The sequence below is a fragment of the Corythoichthys intestinalis genome, chromosome 4, assembly GCF_030265065.1.
Source record: "Corythoichthys intestinalis isolate RoL2023-P3 chromosome 4, ASM3026506v1, whole genome shotgun sequence".
NCBI lineage: Eukaryota > Metazoa > Chordata > Actinopteri > Syngnathiformes > Syngnathidae > Corythoichthys > Corythoichthys intestinalis.
Window position 1 is genome coordinate 34,137,378 of NC_080398.1, and position 16,408 is coordinate 34,153,785.

Here is a 16,408-nt window from a genome sequence, read left to right on the forward strand (position 1 = left end):
GCTATCAACTATGACTGCCTAAGGGGTTGTCGCTCCATAAGCATGACGTGGTGAGATGGACTAGCCGGCGGCGGGGCGGGATGTACACTGAGACCCCTTTGAAGAGAAGTCATTACCAAGACTAATTCATTTGAATTCCAATTTCATTATGTCAACTGGTTGAAGTCGTATTTTGATCTCATAATTTAAACAAATGAAGGGTCGGCGTAATAAAGAGCGAGTGATGATGTTTCAGTAATAACCCAATTAGCTCGGAGCTACCAAGAGGGCCTGGGTGGTTGCTTGCTAGCATGGATTGCTTTAACTCATTGGCTGCCATTGATGGCGATAGATGTCTAACCCCTTTGAACTGGAAGCGAAAACGGATTGGACGTCCTTTGCCGCCAGTGAGTTAAGAACATGTTAAAATTCACTCTAAATTTTTACTATTCCGAGCCTACCAGTTTTGATTTTCCACACTTTGCAGCACAATTATTAGGAATTAAAATAAAATTAAAATTAAATGTTTATTTATTTATTTATTTATAGAAAACAAACTAACAAGGTTAGTAAATTTAACTTAAACCCTAACCCTTTATTACTGAATTGGAAATCCTGTTAAAAGACTCTGGAAGTCTTCCATTTTGGTCAAAAGACGCTAACCAACACTTCTTGCAACACTAATTTAATTTGGCGTCAACTAAAACTAGATGAAATTCGTCAAAGTTTTCGTCAAAGAAAACTAGACAAAGATGAACACGTTTTGAATGGACTAAAATATGACTATTAAGTATTTTCATCCAAAAGATGAGGACGAAAATTAAAATGGCTGGCAAAAACAAGAACAGAATAAAACGTTATTCTGACTTGGAATTTTTTGATCGTCGCTAACCACTTAATCGAGATGTCGATTAATCATGACAGCCATACTAGACAGAATGGCTGCCACTGACAGCACTAATGGACGGCCAATCCATTTCAAGTGGGAGGGTTGGCATCCTTCCAGTTCAAATGGATTGGACGTTTACAAGTGATACTCATTTAAATTCACAGTAACATGGAAACAGTTAATGCTAAACTTTCAACACAATAATCCAGTATAACACCACAAGTTAAACAAAAAAAACAACAAAAAAAAGAAGGTCTTCTCAGGCCAAACATTTTGTACTCACCTTTCTCCCTGTTTGCCGCCACTCTTCGGATTGACAAACACCAGCAGCGGATGAGTGCCCTCCATTGTCGTGATCTGAACGGGAGATGTCAAAACAAAGCGTCGGCATTTGGAGGCGGCAGGAAGCTTTGCGGGAATTCGCTTTCAAGACGCATCCCCTCAAACACTTTGAGCACGCACATGCAGCGTGGCTACCACTGGAAACTGTGCAGAGCACATAAAAACTTGGTTCAGTAGCCTTCATGGCTGGGAATGATCATGTTTCAGTGCCATGGACGGCGCTAGACGTCTGATTCATTTTGATTGGAGCTGGCATTGAACAATCGCTAAGTTTTAAACCCCTGAGAAATAGAAATATATATACTCTATATACTGAGGAAAATAAGTATTTGAACACCCTGCGAGTTCGCCCACTTAGAAATGATGGGCAGGTTTGAAATTTTCCTGGGACAGTGGTATGAACCTTTTGGAATTTGTCACATTTGTGCATAAAATCACCATTAAATGTGATCTGATTGTCAAAATCACACAGATGAAAAAAAAACTGTCTGCTTTAACTAAAACAGCCCATACATTTATAGGTTTTCATATTTTAATGAGGATTGTATGCAAAGAATGACAGAAAGGGGAAATATAAGTAAGTGAACCATCACATTTAATATTTTGTGCCACCCTCCTTTGGCAGCAATAACTTCAACCAGACGCTTCCTGTAGCTGCAGATCAGTCTGGCACATTGATCAGGACTAATATTGGCCTATTCTTCTCTATAAAACTGCTGTAGTAGTTCAGTTAGATTCCTGGGATGTCTGGCATGAATCACTGTCTTTAGGTCATGCCACAGCATCTCAAAGGGGTTCAAGTCTGGACTTTGACTTGGCCACTCCAGCACGTGTATTTTGTTCTTCTGAAACCATTCTGAAGTTGATTTACTACTGTGTTTTGGATCATTGTCTTGTTGCAGCATCCATCCTCTTTTTAGCTTCAAATGTCTGACAGACGGCCTCAGGTTTTCCTGCAAAACATTCTGATAAACTTTTGAATTCATTCTTCCATTAATGATTGCAAGTTGTCCAGGCCCTGAGGCAGCAAGAGAGCCACAAATCATGATGCTCCCTCCACCCTGCTTCACGGTGGGGATGAGGTGTTGATGTCTGTGAACTGTTCCATTTTTCCTCCACACATGACCTTGTGTGTTACTCCCAAACAATTCGACTTTGGTTTCATCAGTCCACAAAATATTTTGCCATAACATCTATGGACTGTTCAAGTGCCTTTTTGCGAACATTAAACGAGCAACAATGTTTTTTTCAGACAGCCGTGGCTTCACTCCGTGAAGTCCTCCCATGAACACCAGTCTTGGCCATAGTTTTACATACAGTTGATGTGTGCAGAGAGATACTGGACTGTGCCAGTGATTTCTGTAAGTCTTTAGCAGATACTCTAGGGTTCTTTTTTACCTTTCTGAGTATTCTGCGCTGAAATCTTGGCATCATCTTTGGTGGACGGCCATTCTTTGGGAGAGAAGCAACAGTGCCAAATTCTCTCCATTTGTAGACAACTTCTCAGACTGTCGACTGATGACCATCCAGACATTTAGAGATGGTTTTGTATCCTTTCCCAGCTTTATACAAATCAACAATCCTTGATCGCAGGTCTTCAGACAGCTATTTTTGACCGAGCCATCATGCACATCAGACCATGCTCGTCTTCAAGAAAATTCTTACCAGGGCCGCTTTAAACCATTCATCAGTGATACGGCACACACCTGACTTAAACTGCTTGGTAAAAATTGGTTTCAATTGCTCTTTAAGTCTCCTTAGGCAGAGACCTCAATTCCTTTATTGTCATCGCAAGCCGAGCGAACAAAGAAGTTGGAAAGCTACTCTGTGATACCATAAAACACCCACAAGACACAGGACGGTAAAATATCAACTTAAACATACTACTAAATAATAGACAATAAATAAATTATTGTGCAAAAGTCGCCCCTCAGAAAGTAAAGTCTGTGGCGAGCTTTCCTCACCGTGGCCGAGGAGTTAGCTGACCAGTAGAGGTCACCAGAAAGGTGGACACCAAGGAATTTGAAGGACTTTACATGTTCCACACATACTCCGTTTACCCATAGAGGTGCCGGTTCTGAGTCACGCACCTTTCTGTAGTCCGCTATTAATTCCTTGGTCTTGGTGGTATTTAGAACCAAGTTTTTCACCGAGCACCATGCTGACAGTCACTGTATCTCATCTCTGTAGGCGGATTCGTCAGAGGGTTCAACTACTTACCCCCCCCCCCCCCCCCCCCCCGTCATTGTTTGCATGCTATCCTCATTAAGATATGAAAACCTATAATTTTTGGGTGGTTTTAGTTAAAGCAGACACTGTTTTTACATTTGTGTGATTTTGACAAAGATCAAATCACATTTGATGGTGATTTTATGCAGGAATGTGAGAAATTCCAAAAGGTTAAATTTATCTGGATATATGCGAATTGGATTTGCAAATAAGTATTTGAACACCTAACCCTAACCCTAACCCTGGACGCCTTTAAAAAGTCCAATAAATAAGTACAATGGGGGTGAACTTTTTGAGTCTGACTTTTTAACCTGTTTGAGGCGGTTATCAGCATATAAACACCTGTCCACCCCATACAATCAGGAAGACTCCAATTACTAATATGGTCAAGACCAAAGAGCTGTTCAAAGACACAAGAGAAAGAATTGTAGACCTCTATGAGGCTGGACAGGGCTACGGGGCAATTGCCAAGCAGCTTGGTGATATAAGATCCACCTTTGGAGCAATTATTAGAAAATGGAAGAAGCTAAACATGACCATCAATCTCCCTCGGACTTGGGCTCCATGCAAGATCTCAATGATCTTAAGAATGGTCAGGAATCAGCCAAGATTTACACAGGAGGAGCTAGTCAATGACCTGAAAGGAACTGGGACCACCATTTCCAAGGTTACTGTTGGTAATACACAAAGACGTCATGGTTTAAAATCATGTATGGCATGGAAGGTTCCCCTGCTTAAACCAGCACATGTCCAGGCCCGTTTCAAGTTTGCCAATGACCATTTGGATGATCCAGAGGAGTCATGGGAGAAAGTCATGTAGTCATATGAGATCAAAATGGAACTTTTTGCCTTAATTGTACTCCTTGTGTTTGGAGGAAGAAGAATGATGAGTACAATCCCAAGAACACCATCCCTACTGTGAAGCATGGTGGTGGTAGCATCATGCTTTGGTGGTGTTTTTCTACATATGGGACTAGACAACTGGACTGTATTAAGAAGAGGATGACCAGAGCCATGTATTGTGAGATTTTGGTGAAAAACCTCCTTCCCTCAGTAAGAGCATTGAAAATGGGTCATGACTGGGTCTTCCGACATGACATTACTCACGTTCCCATTGTCCAAAAGTAGCTATTGTCAATGGCACTAAAAGACTACCTCCAAAATTTTGCAGCAGCAAACAGGTTGACTGTATTCTCCAAACTCGTTAGTCGGCGCGTATTAATTGGCAGCAGCTCGGTCCGCTGCGATTGCAAACTGCTTCCCAGAATCTGAGAGAGCGCCGCCGGCCGAAGCTCGCAAAGCGCCAACCCAAACAAGCTCTAATCCTCGGGCTCTTGTTTGAATGGGACCCTTGCCGCCGTCAGCCCCCCACCTTTCTCCCTTCTTGACACAGATGAAGCGCTTAACCCTCCCTCGTCTGCTATCCCAGCAGGCCGAGGGGGGAATTAACGAGCTCCCCGTCCAGCCCCGGAGTGATCCATTACTTCCTGTAATTATAAATAATAATCTTGATTATTACGCTGGTTAGCCGGCGAGAGGCAGAGACGGATGTGGCGCGGGACGCGATTCATCATCGCCGTTGCTAGACGAGCAGTCGCCACGGACGCCGTAATGGCTGACGGATATCGCAAGAGAGGATCGCCGACAGGACAGACGGGAGAAGGAAGCTCATGTGCGTGTCAAAAGTCAACAAAAAAAAACCAAAACGGACAATTTATTCTTGTTCTATGTTCTAAAAGTATGACGTTGGCATTTTCTCACAATAATTTTAAAAAAAAAACTTGTTTTCTTAATGTATTGCTGTAAATCATGACTTTTTACATATCATTAAAAAATTAATCAATATCTTCTAATTTAATCTTAAACATTTACATCAATTCCAATAAAATAACTACTTTTTGTGTAAAATTGTGACTTTTGACATCCAATCCCCCCCCCCATATTAGAAATAGGTCTAAAAAAAAATTGCAAATTTGCAATTTGTTCTCTCCTTTTATCATTTGGATTTAAAAAAAAAAAAAAAAAAAAAAAAAAAAAAAAAACACCATATGGTAATATTTCAAAAATTTAAATTTGAAAAATGACTACTTTTTTGCAGTCTTACTTTTTTCTCATAACAACCCCTAACCCTTTTCACTAATTGTTGACATTTTTACTTGTATTAAAACAATTTCTAAGTTTCATCTTGTTATTTTTTATTAATATTATATTATATTATTATATTAATATTTATTTAAATTATGATTTTATTTCCCTTAACAGCATAACTTTTCACTGACTCACTGGCTGCCTTTGGCGGCGATAGACTTCCGATCCATTTGGACAGTCAAAATGGATCAGGTCACAGACTTCATACCGTATTTTTCGGACTATAAGTCGCAGTTTTTTTTCATAGTTTGGCTGGGGTGCGACTTATACTCAGGAGCGACTAATGTGTGAAATTATTAACACATTATGATATCATATCACATGTTATTTTAGTGTTTTGGAGTGACACTGATGGTTTGGTAAACTTGTTAGCATGTTCTTTATGCTATAGTTATCTGAATAACTAAATAGCTATGGCCATGTTCGCATTCGGCAATGTGTGTTCAATTGTATCATTGACTTTTTTATATTGGAATGCATGCTTTTAGTTTGTGGCGCTTTCACGCCCACGTGGGGGCGCACTCGCACTTGTTTATGCGAAGAAGACTGACAGCTACGCAGTGTCTCTGAGCGAGTGGGCGAGAGAGGGAGAGAGAGACACTGCTGCGAACCTACGTTCATTGTTTATGCTTGTAAAATATCTCTACAAAGGCAACTCCTGTGTTTATCATCTTTTCTGTTGTTGTTGTGTGTTTCCCACCCGCGATCGGACACTTAGAGCCAGTTGTGTGGTTGTTTGAACGATGTGCTAATGCTGGCGAACGCATGCTAACCGTTTGTGTCATTGCTGTAATAGCCCCTAACTATCATTTATTGACGTTGATGCGAACCTGTTTGGTATCGAGGACGGAATTAATTCAGCAAATTATACGGACGTCCAGCATCATCATTTGGGAGTTTAGCTCGCTGTATAGCCAGGACCGAGCCGTAGCGTCCTGGTGAGGAAAGTATATTGGCATTTACCTGAGCTGAGCCTCAAACGGTATAAAAAAAATTGGCTAACTTACATAGCAAAAGTCACCTAACTTAAATGCTATAAAATACTAACTTTTTTTTTTTTTTTTTTTTTTTTACAATGCTCTTCACAAATGGTTCAGACACATATTCCCACAAAAATTGGCTAGATATACCTTTAAACTAAATTACGAATGCATTAAAAAAAACATTAGCTCAAACAAAAACCTAGCTTATGTTGGTCTTAACAGGGCGCAGCTGGATTTGGCCATGTATATTGAGGCAGACTGGAGGGCAGTGTATCCACCCAAATCAATAAAACTAAATGCAAACACTTTCAAAAACAAACCATTTCAACGCCTCTTTAATTAAGCGAATACTCGATGCAGCAAAATTGAATTCGATTCTTTTTTTCCAATCGAATACTCGAGTTAAATCGATTAATCGTTGCAGCACTACTTTCAATATGACATACTGTATCTGTTCTATATGTTGGATTTTATCAAGTAAATTTCCCCCAAAAAATGCGACTTATACTCCGGTGCGACTTATATATGTTTTTTTTTCTCTTCGTTGGGCTTTTTATGGCTGGTGCGACTTATACTCAGGTGCGACTTGTAGTCCGAAAAATACGGTAATATAAGTAATATTATATAATATAGGTATTGAAGTCTATGATCAGGTCAAGCCCGTCGACAGAGGGGGGCAACCAGGTATGTTGTCCCGGGCCTCAGGACCATAGGCGCCCTTGAATGACCCTTAATTTGTTTTACTTTACTTCACTTCACTTATTTTTTTTTTATTTAAATCATTGGCTGATTAAATCTTATGTTCTACTCGATATTTACTTAAAAACTTTAACATATTAAATATTTCAAATATTTTTTTTTTCCTTTTTTTTCACAACGCCTAACACACCCTCTGTCTGAGCACAGGATGGATTGACCCCGCTCTGGCACACTCAAGGCTACACTATGTACGTGCCCTGATGCGGGATATTAAAAGCTGTCATTGTTATGAACACTAAACATGTCGAGTAGTCAGAAATCGGGTGCGCAGAAAAGAAAAGAAAAAGAGATGAAGATCATACAGATGAACGAGAAAAAAAATGAAGTTTTTAAAAGGGGGATAAGAAGCTAGAGAATTAGGGCTAGAGTTGGCTGTGGACGGTGATGTCGGTAAGTGAACAACAGCCGCTAACACTGAACGTTTTCATTCACGATCACCGTGACCAAAGCCCGATTCAAGTATGTCACCGGCCGCTTGTAACCTTTTGAGCTGCGGTATGACAAGACATGCTGCTGTTGAGAGAGAAGGTGATGGGAGATCAGGGATATATGTTAGTCTGTGGGGAGTAGGTGTGCGAGGCTGAACAGACTCTGGTCTGGCGGCTGGATTTCTCTTGAGTTAACAACCTACCCACGCTCTCCATTGAGCGTGAGCTTGCTCAAAAACTATATTTCACTGATGCTATAAATGACTTTGCTGTCAAAAATCTAGGCGCATCATTGTTTGAGGGCTTGATAACCCCAGGGATGTGGAGGTGGCAGCAACAGGATGTTCAGCTACTGTTTTGTTGCTTAGCACGCAGGCATAGCACTCTCAGTTGTATTGTATTGTTCCCTACATGGGACAACCGATGGAAATTGTTTTGTTTATATTGTGTCACATCACATTGCGGTCTGTTAAATTTAACTGTCCATCTCAAATTAAATAATTTGAAAATTTACACTGTCATTGCTTGCAAAGCGTTAAAAGTACCGTGTATGTTGTCGTGACAAGCCGAGGCAGGGATGGGGGGGCCCAATAATAGTCTCTTGGCCCCTGCAAGTCTATTGACAGCCCTGGATCAGGTGTCTATACCCGTCAACACCACTGAAACATGATCATTCATTGTCTGTTCTCCCACTTCAAATGGATTGGACTGCTGTTGCCGTCAATGGCAGTGAATAGTTGGTCATGAAGTAACAGCACTGCAAAGTACAAACCTATTTCACTTTTCCTTGACTTGACAATGAGTTACAGAAGCAGCAATTTGTGGATAAAGTTGATAATAATGCAGGGCCAATTATGTAATTACATGATGAGGAGGTTAGACATTGATGTGCCCGCCCACTGTCACTCTGATGACCGAAGATGATGTCAATCAGGCATAATGTAATTAACCTGTACAGGCTTTTTGACAAAATAAAAAAGCCTGTTTTTGTCTTAAAAGTAAAGACTTTTCTTCATCGATTGGTTGCTTCGTCAAGTCCAATCTATTTAAAATAGTAAGGGCTAGACACAGTGTATTTGATTGTATTATTTTAATAATTGTAGGAAGCCAAAATCAAAGCCCCGATTAAAATTTTGATTAATTGCCCACCCCTAATACATCCTACGTATTTAATCATGTTATTTACATCACCTGCAGGCCTTGCCCATCCACGGTAACAGAGTTGGCTCTTTGCACCTTTCCACGACTTGACTGACTGCACCGCGAGTCTTTCCTCAACGTCGACTGCCTTTCCTGCACATGCAGAAGAATAAAGAATATCAGCATTCTTGCACTGTTTTAAAAGTCAACGTTCATGCTTTTTAAGACATTTTTATGTTGAAAATATACTTTAAGACAAAACATGTCGCAGCCATTTATAATGAAAAAAAAAAACTAATTTAAACTTTAACTGCTACCACGGACCGGTGGTGTTTTTCTTCTCCCATATGCGACTCAACAGTTTGGACCCCCGTTGCCACTAATGAAAAAGTATTTTTGCAACACTTTGCACTGGGCACTTTTGTTATTTTCTCCAGGGGCCAACCAACTCTTAAATAAACCATCTTCCATCCATTTTTGATTAAATTTACAGTACACTTCCCCATCTCTGCATATTCTCGCGCACCTCTACAACCACGAATAACCAGGAAATAGAGCCAGGCGACAATTCTAATCTCTGACGTACACTGAGGTTGCGGACAACTGTCACGTCTGGGTGAGGGTTGTCATGTCTTGGTATATTGTGCCTTCCTGCTTTATTTTGAAGCCTCACCCTCCTGTTTCCACCTCACCCTTCCTGCAGTCTCACCTGTCTCTGATTATGATTACCTATTGTTTCCACCTGTGCCACTTTCCTCATGTTCTTAAATTGTTTGTCTCTCCCTAGTCTCGTGCCAAAGTGTCTTCGTCCTCCTTCGTCGTCACTACAGCCCGTATTCGTAGTCCAAGATATTCTACGTTGAGTTTATTTATAGTATTCTACAGTTTTGTTCTTTTATGCCTAGTGCCAAGTCCTTTGTTATAGTATTCTACTCCAGTGCATTTTGCCTGGTTCTCTTGTTTCCCGTTTGTACCATTTTATTTCATGGCTCGTCATTTCCTCCTTCTGGAGCGCCCTTAGTTTGTTACTGCCTCTGATTATTTGTGTTCAATAAAAGACTGAATTCTGCACGTGAGTCCGCTCTATTCCGTCCAAGTGTGACAACAACGTACCGTTTAACATATATGAGGGGCATTCAAAAAGTAATGCACTCAAGTGCATTGCTCATACAGGATTTTACCAATCTTGTTTATATTTGGCACAAATATGATAGGACATACCTTTTTGTGATTGTTATATGTGTTTTTCTTATTTTCAGATTTTTAAAGCTTAAACTAGCTTCCAAAATGGCTGCCCCTCTTGAAGCTTGTCAGAGGTGGATGGGCGACCACTAAGGGTCTTATCGGCTATGCTGGCTTTACCCACCTCTTCATGGTCTTCAGTACTGTTTTTAAATCGCTGTACCCATCTTTTTACAGTACTATAGTCTATGGCGCAGGTGTCAAACCAATTCCAGAAAGGGCCAAGTGGGTGCTGGATTTTGTTCCAACCGATACAACGCAGAGTTTAACCAATCAACTTCCTGCTGAAACTAGCAGCACCTGACAAAGTTTAACTGATTACACATGTAAAAGATCTAATTGGTGAAAAGGTATCCTCTTCATTGGTTGGAAAGCAAACCTGCACCCACTTGGCCCTTTCTGGAATTGGTTTGACACCTGTGGTCTATGGTATCATACTTGTAAACATTTTCCAGCCGGTTTTGAATCCTCAGAGGGGTTTGTCCCTCTGCAACAAGGAATTCGATTACAGCTCTTTGTTTCTGAAGAGCTTCAAGAGGGGCAGCCATTTTGGAAGCTAGTTTAAGCTTTAAAACTCAGAAAATAAGAAAAACACATATAACAATCGCAAAAAGGTGTGTCCTATCATGTTTGTGCCAAATATAAACAATATTGGTAAAATCCTGTACGAGCAACGCACTTGAGTGCATTACTTTTTGAATGGCGCTCGTATTATTCCCCAACTCTCGTATTTACTGCACAACGTCTGGAAATTTAATACCTACAGCGATTTTCCATTAAATGTAAGATAATTTAAGACCTTGATTATCCAGATTTGAAATGTAAGATTTTTTTAACTCATTTGCTCCCAAAAACGTATAAATACGTTCTATTTTTAATTATTTCAGCGTCCCAAAAACGTATATATATACGCCTTTTACGTTTATTTTTTACAAGAGATATCTCTAGGTTCTGATGCAACTTCGCTCCAAAGCACAATGCTGAAAATCCATTTTAAGGCAATAAAACTGGCCACTGGAGGGCAGTAGCGCATTTTGTAAGAACTCATATTGGACCTTGAAAGGAAGTGAAGAGAAATAGTCAGGAAATGGAAGTCGGAAGAAGCAAGAAGCGTGAGAAGAATGTGGAGAACGATGCAAAACACAAGGCAAATGACACTGGAGGAGTGCCCCGGAAAGAAAACGACACAATCGCCAAAGTGCAGCGGAAGACGCCACTGAGTCCGTGCCGTTTGCCGAGCAGAGTTCGCGTTGCCGTGTTCGGCCACTCGTTTCTCTCGTGACTCAGCTGGAAACACGCACGGCTAAATTAGCCTGCCCCCCCCCCCCCCCCCAGGAACACAACATGCCCCACATAAGCTCCCCAGGTGAACGCTGGCAGCAGTCACCACGCAGGTACCCCCCCAGAATCCACCCACACAGGACGCCAGGCGCAACCCAATTTAACGGAACAAAAGGTCGGCTAAATTAGTTCCCCTCCAGGAACACAACATGCCCCTCACAAGTTCCCCAGGTGAACTCTGTTATGAGGTAGTGGTCACCACAAAAGAAAGACTCAAAAAAAATCTTGATGAGACAGGCGGTGATGAGGGTAAAGTTTACCCCGGCTGTCGCAGCCACAACAGCATCATCTCTCAGTTCAATAGTTTAGTTATGTGTAAATAAATTGTTACTTAAAAGCTCCATTTGCCTTGTTGTTTATGTTGTTTTGTAGAAGGAAACCATTATTCAGATGTTTGGGATGTCACAAAAGCAAAAAATAACTGTGTTAAAGTCAAAGTTATGTTTGAAATGTATGCTTTTACAAACAGCTCAATTTCTCTTTTTTTTATCAGAAATTGGAAAATTGCTCAAACTAAGCTATTTTCTAATGCCAATTTCTAAAGAATGGAAAAAGATATGAAGTAACTTTTTTTCCTGCTGAAAGAAGAGAGTCTAATCTTTCTTCCATGTTCATATAGCAATAGAATAGAATTTTCTGTGGGCCTTGCAAAGTCCAGTAAAATGGCTGGGAGTGAATGAGTTAAGGACCCGCGGGAACCCTGAAAACCGTGATCCCTCGCTACTTCGCGTTTCCAACTTTGCGCCCTCAGTCCATCACGGATTTTTTTTCAATTAAAAAAAAAATACAGATGAGCTGTCCCGAGCCGATCATTTCGTCTAACTCTCGCTCTCTCCCTGCTCTTTGTTCATCAGGCACTGTGGCACTGCACTGGAGTAGCTAATTAAAATTAACAATGTTGACAGATGTTTGTGTTTATACTTGCCAGTCACGAGCTTCTAAAGCGCCGCATGCGTCAATCATCCTTTAAACTTGTTAAAAAGTTGCTGTGGCAACTCGTGTGTAAGTGAGAGGATTTGAGTAGACTCACTCAATGAAGTGTTGTAAGTGCTGCCATGGAACAAACAGGCTCCGTGTGCACATGCACGGGGGGAATAAGGAAGCACGCGCTGGAATGAATGTGTGTGTGGTGACGTTCGAGGCAGGCAGACGTGTTGTGTTCACGGCAATAAACGCCACATGTTAAAAGTGATCCTGAGCAGTTTTTAATTTCCACATGTCACTCCAAGAGTCACAGCCAAAGGAGGTAACAGAAGCATTTAATAAACCCAAGCATTTTTCTACTACAGCACTTTATTCTTGTTTAAAAATAATTCAGTGGGACAGTAACATGTTTAAAATGTATTATACTTGAAACTTATTGTATTTGAAGTGCTTAAAAACAATTTATCAAAAAAAAAAAAAAAAAAAAAAGAATAAATATGGCGGAAAACATTCAGGTGACTTGAAGTTCCGCTCTGAGACCCCCAATTTGGCAAAATTACAAAATTGTCGTTGACGCATGTGTGATACATCATTGGAAAGCTTAAAATCTCAATTTTCTAGGGGAAGAAAATTTTTGAACCCCTAAACCCCTTTTTTTTAAACCCAAAATTGAGGTGAGAGCATGAGAGAGCATAATTAAACACATCATGATTTTAACGAGATATTATCACGTACTTTGTTTCGATCAAAAAACTATGTAGCATGTCTCACTGAGATACAGTTGTGAATGGCCACAGCCGGACTTTTGGGGGATTTTTGGGTGAAACATGGTAATATAACAAGGGTCGCAATACAGAAATCGCAGACATCAAGGAGTGGTAGAGATTTTCAAATATTTACCCTTTTAAAGTTTTTTTTTTTTTTTCAATTTTTCTTTGTTTGGAACGATTATTTATCATCTAAAATATCGGGGGAAATGCGACAGTAACAAAAAAAAAATTACAATGGAGCGATAGCTACGCGGTATCCGTGACCAATTTACAGACTATTTTTTTCATTGTTACATAATTTGTTTAAAAGTTTAAAATATGCGAGTGAATAATTTTATAAAGTCGTTTTTTTTTTTTAGCTAAATATTAGACATCAATTAAGGATTCTAAGCTAAAAAGGAGGGACTTTTTGAATAATAAATATAATTACTTACCTTCTTTTTATAGCTGGGTTGAAACATAAGCGATTGCGCGGTGTGTGTAAAGTGGCTCTCCAGGGTAAAACGGACACATTAAAAATAGTTTGGGGGCTTAATTTCCCTGGAAACTACTATGGCAGCATATAGACAACAGTTCTTTTGGCTTAAAATACAGCAGTTTATTTTAAAGATGGGTGCAAGAGCAGAAACTGCTTCTTCAGCCTTGTCTGTGATTTCCGCCATATTTTTTTTTTAAATTATCGTGGTGGTTTCTGGTCCCCATTAACCACGAAAAAAACGAGGGATGACCGTATATGCATATTCCATCTGCATGATATGCCATGGCTTGCTTTCAAAAACACGTGTTTTTCACAAAGGTCTGACATCGTGTTAGTTTTGTTAGCCCGGCTATAGTGATTTGCATTGTTTATTAGCATTAAGCTAGTGGACTTTCATAAATTATTAAAATAATTCAGGGTTTTTTTACAGCCCTGGTATCCAGGTGCATCTAACAAGGTGTAACACCAAAGCAGGGGGGCTCTTACCAGAACAACAGGGCAGATGGAGTTGGGCGGCAAGATGTGATCCTTCAGAGGTCCACAGTCACATTCTGGCTTCACGTGGGAGGCACACTTGTTATGGAGCTGCAAAGAGTCATACAATTATTTTTGTTATTGATAGTTAATAGCCCGATCAAACAAACAAACAAAAAAAAGCATCTTAATTAGAGCATGTGTATCAGATATTCAAGAAAATAAACTGCATTTTTAGCATTGAGCATTGAGTCAAAACAAACCGAGGCGATACCATGATTGTTCACAGTTATCATAATGTGGGACATTATGTCAAAACAAAAAATCATTGAATACTTCTAATCGAAAAACTGCATGGAACTGTACATTTCCTAATTATAACCATTTCCACTAGAGACAACTGTACTGCAATTCTGACTTATTTGCATATTTTCACCCTCACACAAGCATTAAACGTGTCGTCTTTTGTGTGAGTGTAAATTGGCAAAGGAGGTGTTAAATTTAAAAAAAAAACAACAGCTAACTCTAGAGAACAAAAACAACAACAACGACAAGGTGGCCTCTTGACGGTGCTTCCTCACCGTGATTTGACACCACACGCAGTGGAGCCCAGTCAGGCCCTGGTAACATTTAATGGTTTTGTGGCACTTGTCACATTTGGTGGGGCAGTTCCCTTCCACCCAGAAGTGGTGCATGAGCTGCAGAGTGAGGAAAAAAAGCAAAGGTGGACAAAGTAATTCTACCGATAAGTGTTAGAAGAATCTAAAGAAAAACAAACGTGTCTGTGGATGAGACCCTGTCGGCTGATAATTAGCAATGCTAAGCAGGCGGTAAGAGAGCTTGAAGAATGGGAGCGTGCCGATGAGTGTGCGGCACTCCAATTGGACGCACCTCGGTGTTTTTCTTGGACTTGACGTAGGTTTTGATGCAAGAGGGCGGCGCGCGGGCCACACAGCGCTCGTGGACCGTGTACTTGCAGACTGGAGCGATAATCACAAAACAACGACATAAAAAAAGGGAAAGTAACTTTTTTCTTTTTAAAAACAGCAATTCTTTTCAAAGGTTTCACACAGTGACACTCAATGAAATGTGTTGACGAAAACACCATTGAATTGTATATTGACACTGATGTTTATTTTTTACATTTGTGGATATAATATTTCAGTAAATTTCCTATCTACGCCATTTTTAATCGAGTTAATTACAGCTTAAAAATTAATTAATCGTAATTAATCGTAATTAAGCGCAATTCAAACCATCTGTAAAATATGCCATATTTTTCTGTAAATTATTGTTGGAATGGAAAGATAAGACACAAGACTGATATATACATTCAACATACGGTACATAAGTACTGTATTTGTTTATTATAACAATAAATCCACAAGATGGCATTAACATTATTAACATTCTGTTAAAGCGATCCATGGATAGAAAGACTTGTAGTTCTTAAAAGATAAATGTTAGTACAAGTTATAGAAATTTTATATTTTAAAACCCCTTTAATGTTTTCGTTTTAATAAAATTTGAAAAATTTCCAATGAAAAAATAAACTAGTAGCCCGCCATTGTTGATGTCAATAATTACACAATGCTCATGGGTGCTTAAGCCCATAAAATCAGTCGCACCCAAGTGCCAGCAGAGGGCGACGAAACTCCAAAAAACACATTGGCATTGCATTGTGCTGTCATTTTAATCTGTTTGAGCTGGGCATGTGCGTTAATTGCGTCAAATATTTTAAGGTGATTAATTTAAAAAATTAATTACCGCCCGTTAACGCGATAATTTTGACAGCCCTAATATATATATATGTATGTATATATATATATATATATAATATATATATATATATATATATATATATGGCGGAAAACACAGACAAGACTGAAAAAGCAGTTTCTGCTCTTGCACTCCTCTTTAAAAGAAACTGCTGTATTTTAAGCCAAAATAACTGTAGTGTTTGATAGAACAATATGTCTATATGACAGATTCATGGCGCCTTAAGCCCCTGAACTATTTTTAATTTGCCCGTTTTACCCTGGAAACCCCCGTTCACAGACGTCGCGCAACCGTTTTTGTTTCAACCCAGGCATGAAAACAAGGTAAGTAATTATTCAAAATATCTGTCATTTTTAGCTTAGAATCATTAATTGATGTGTAATATTCCGTTTAAAAATTGAAAAAAAAAAGACTTTAAAAAAGTACTCACTCGCATATATTAAAATTTTAAACAAATTACGTCACAATGAAAAAATTGGCGTCTGTAAAAAAGTCACGGATAC

At 39.6% G+C, this 16,408-nt stretch overlaps 1 protein-coding gene across 2 annotated transcripts in view; it reads right to left on the minus strand.

The window, feature by feature from the left end:
• dgkb (diacylglycerol kinase, beta) overlaps positions 1-16,408 on the minus strand; it is a 150,259-nt gene that overhangs the window by 83,731 nt on the left and 50,120 nt on the right. The window contains exons 11-15 of one of the 2 annotated variants that reach the window (XM_057833808.1): positions 15,018-15,106; positions 14,708-14,824; positions 14,139-14,237; positions 8,949-9,050; positions 1,152-1,225 (exon numbers count right to left, since the gene is read on the minus strand). In XM_057833808.1, coding sequence (XP_057689791.1) covers positions 1,152-1,225; positions 8,949-9,050; positions 14,139-14,237; positions 14,708-14,824; positions 15,018-15,106 — 481 coding nt within the window. Of the gene's footprint in view, positions 1-1,151; positions 1,226-8,948; positions 9,051-9,483; positions 9,520-14,138; positions 14,238-14,707; positions 14,825-15,017; positions 15,107-16,408 lie in introns of those variants that run through there. The other variant, XM_057833809.1, reaches the window with a different exon arrangement.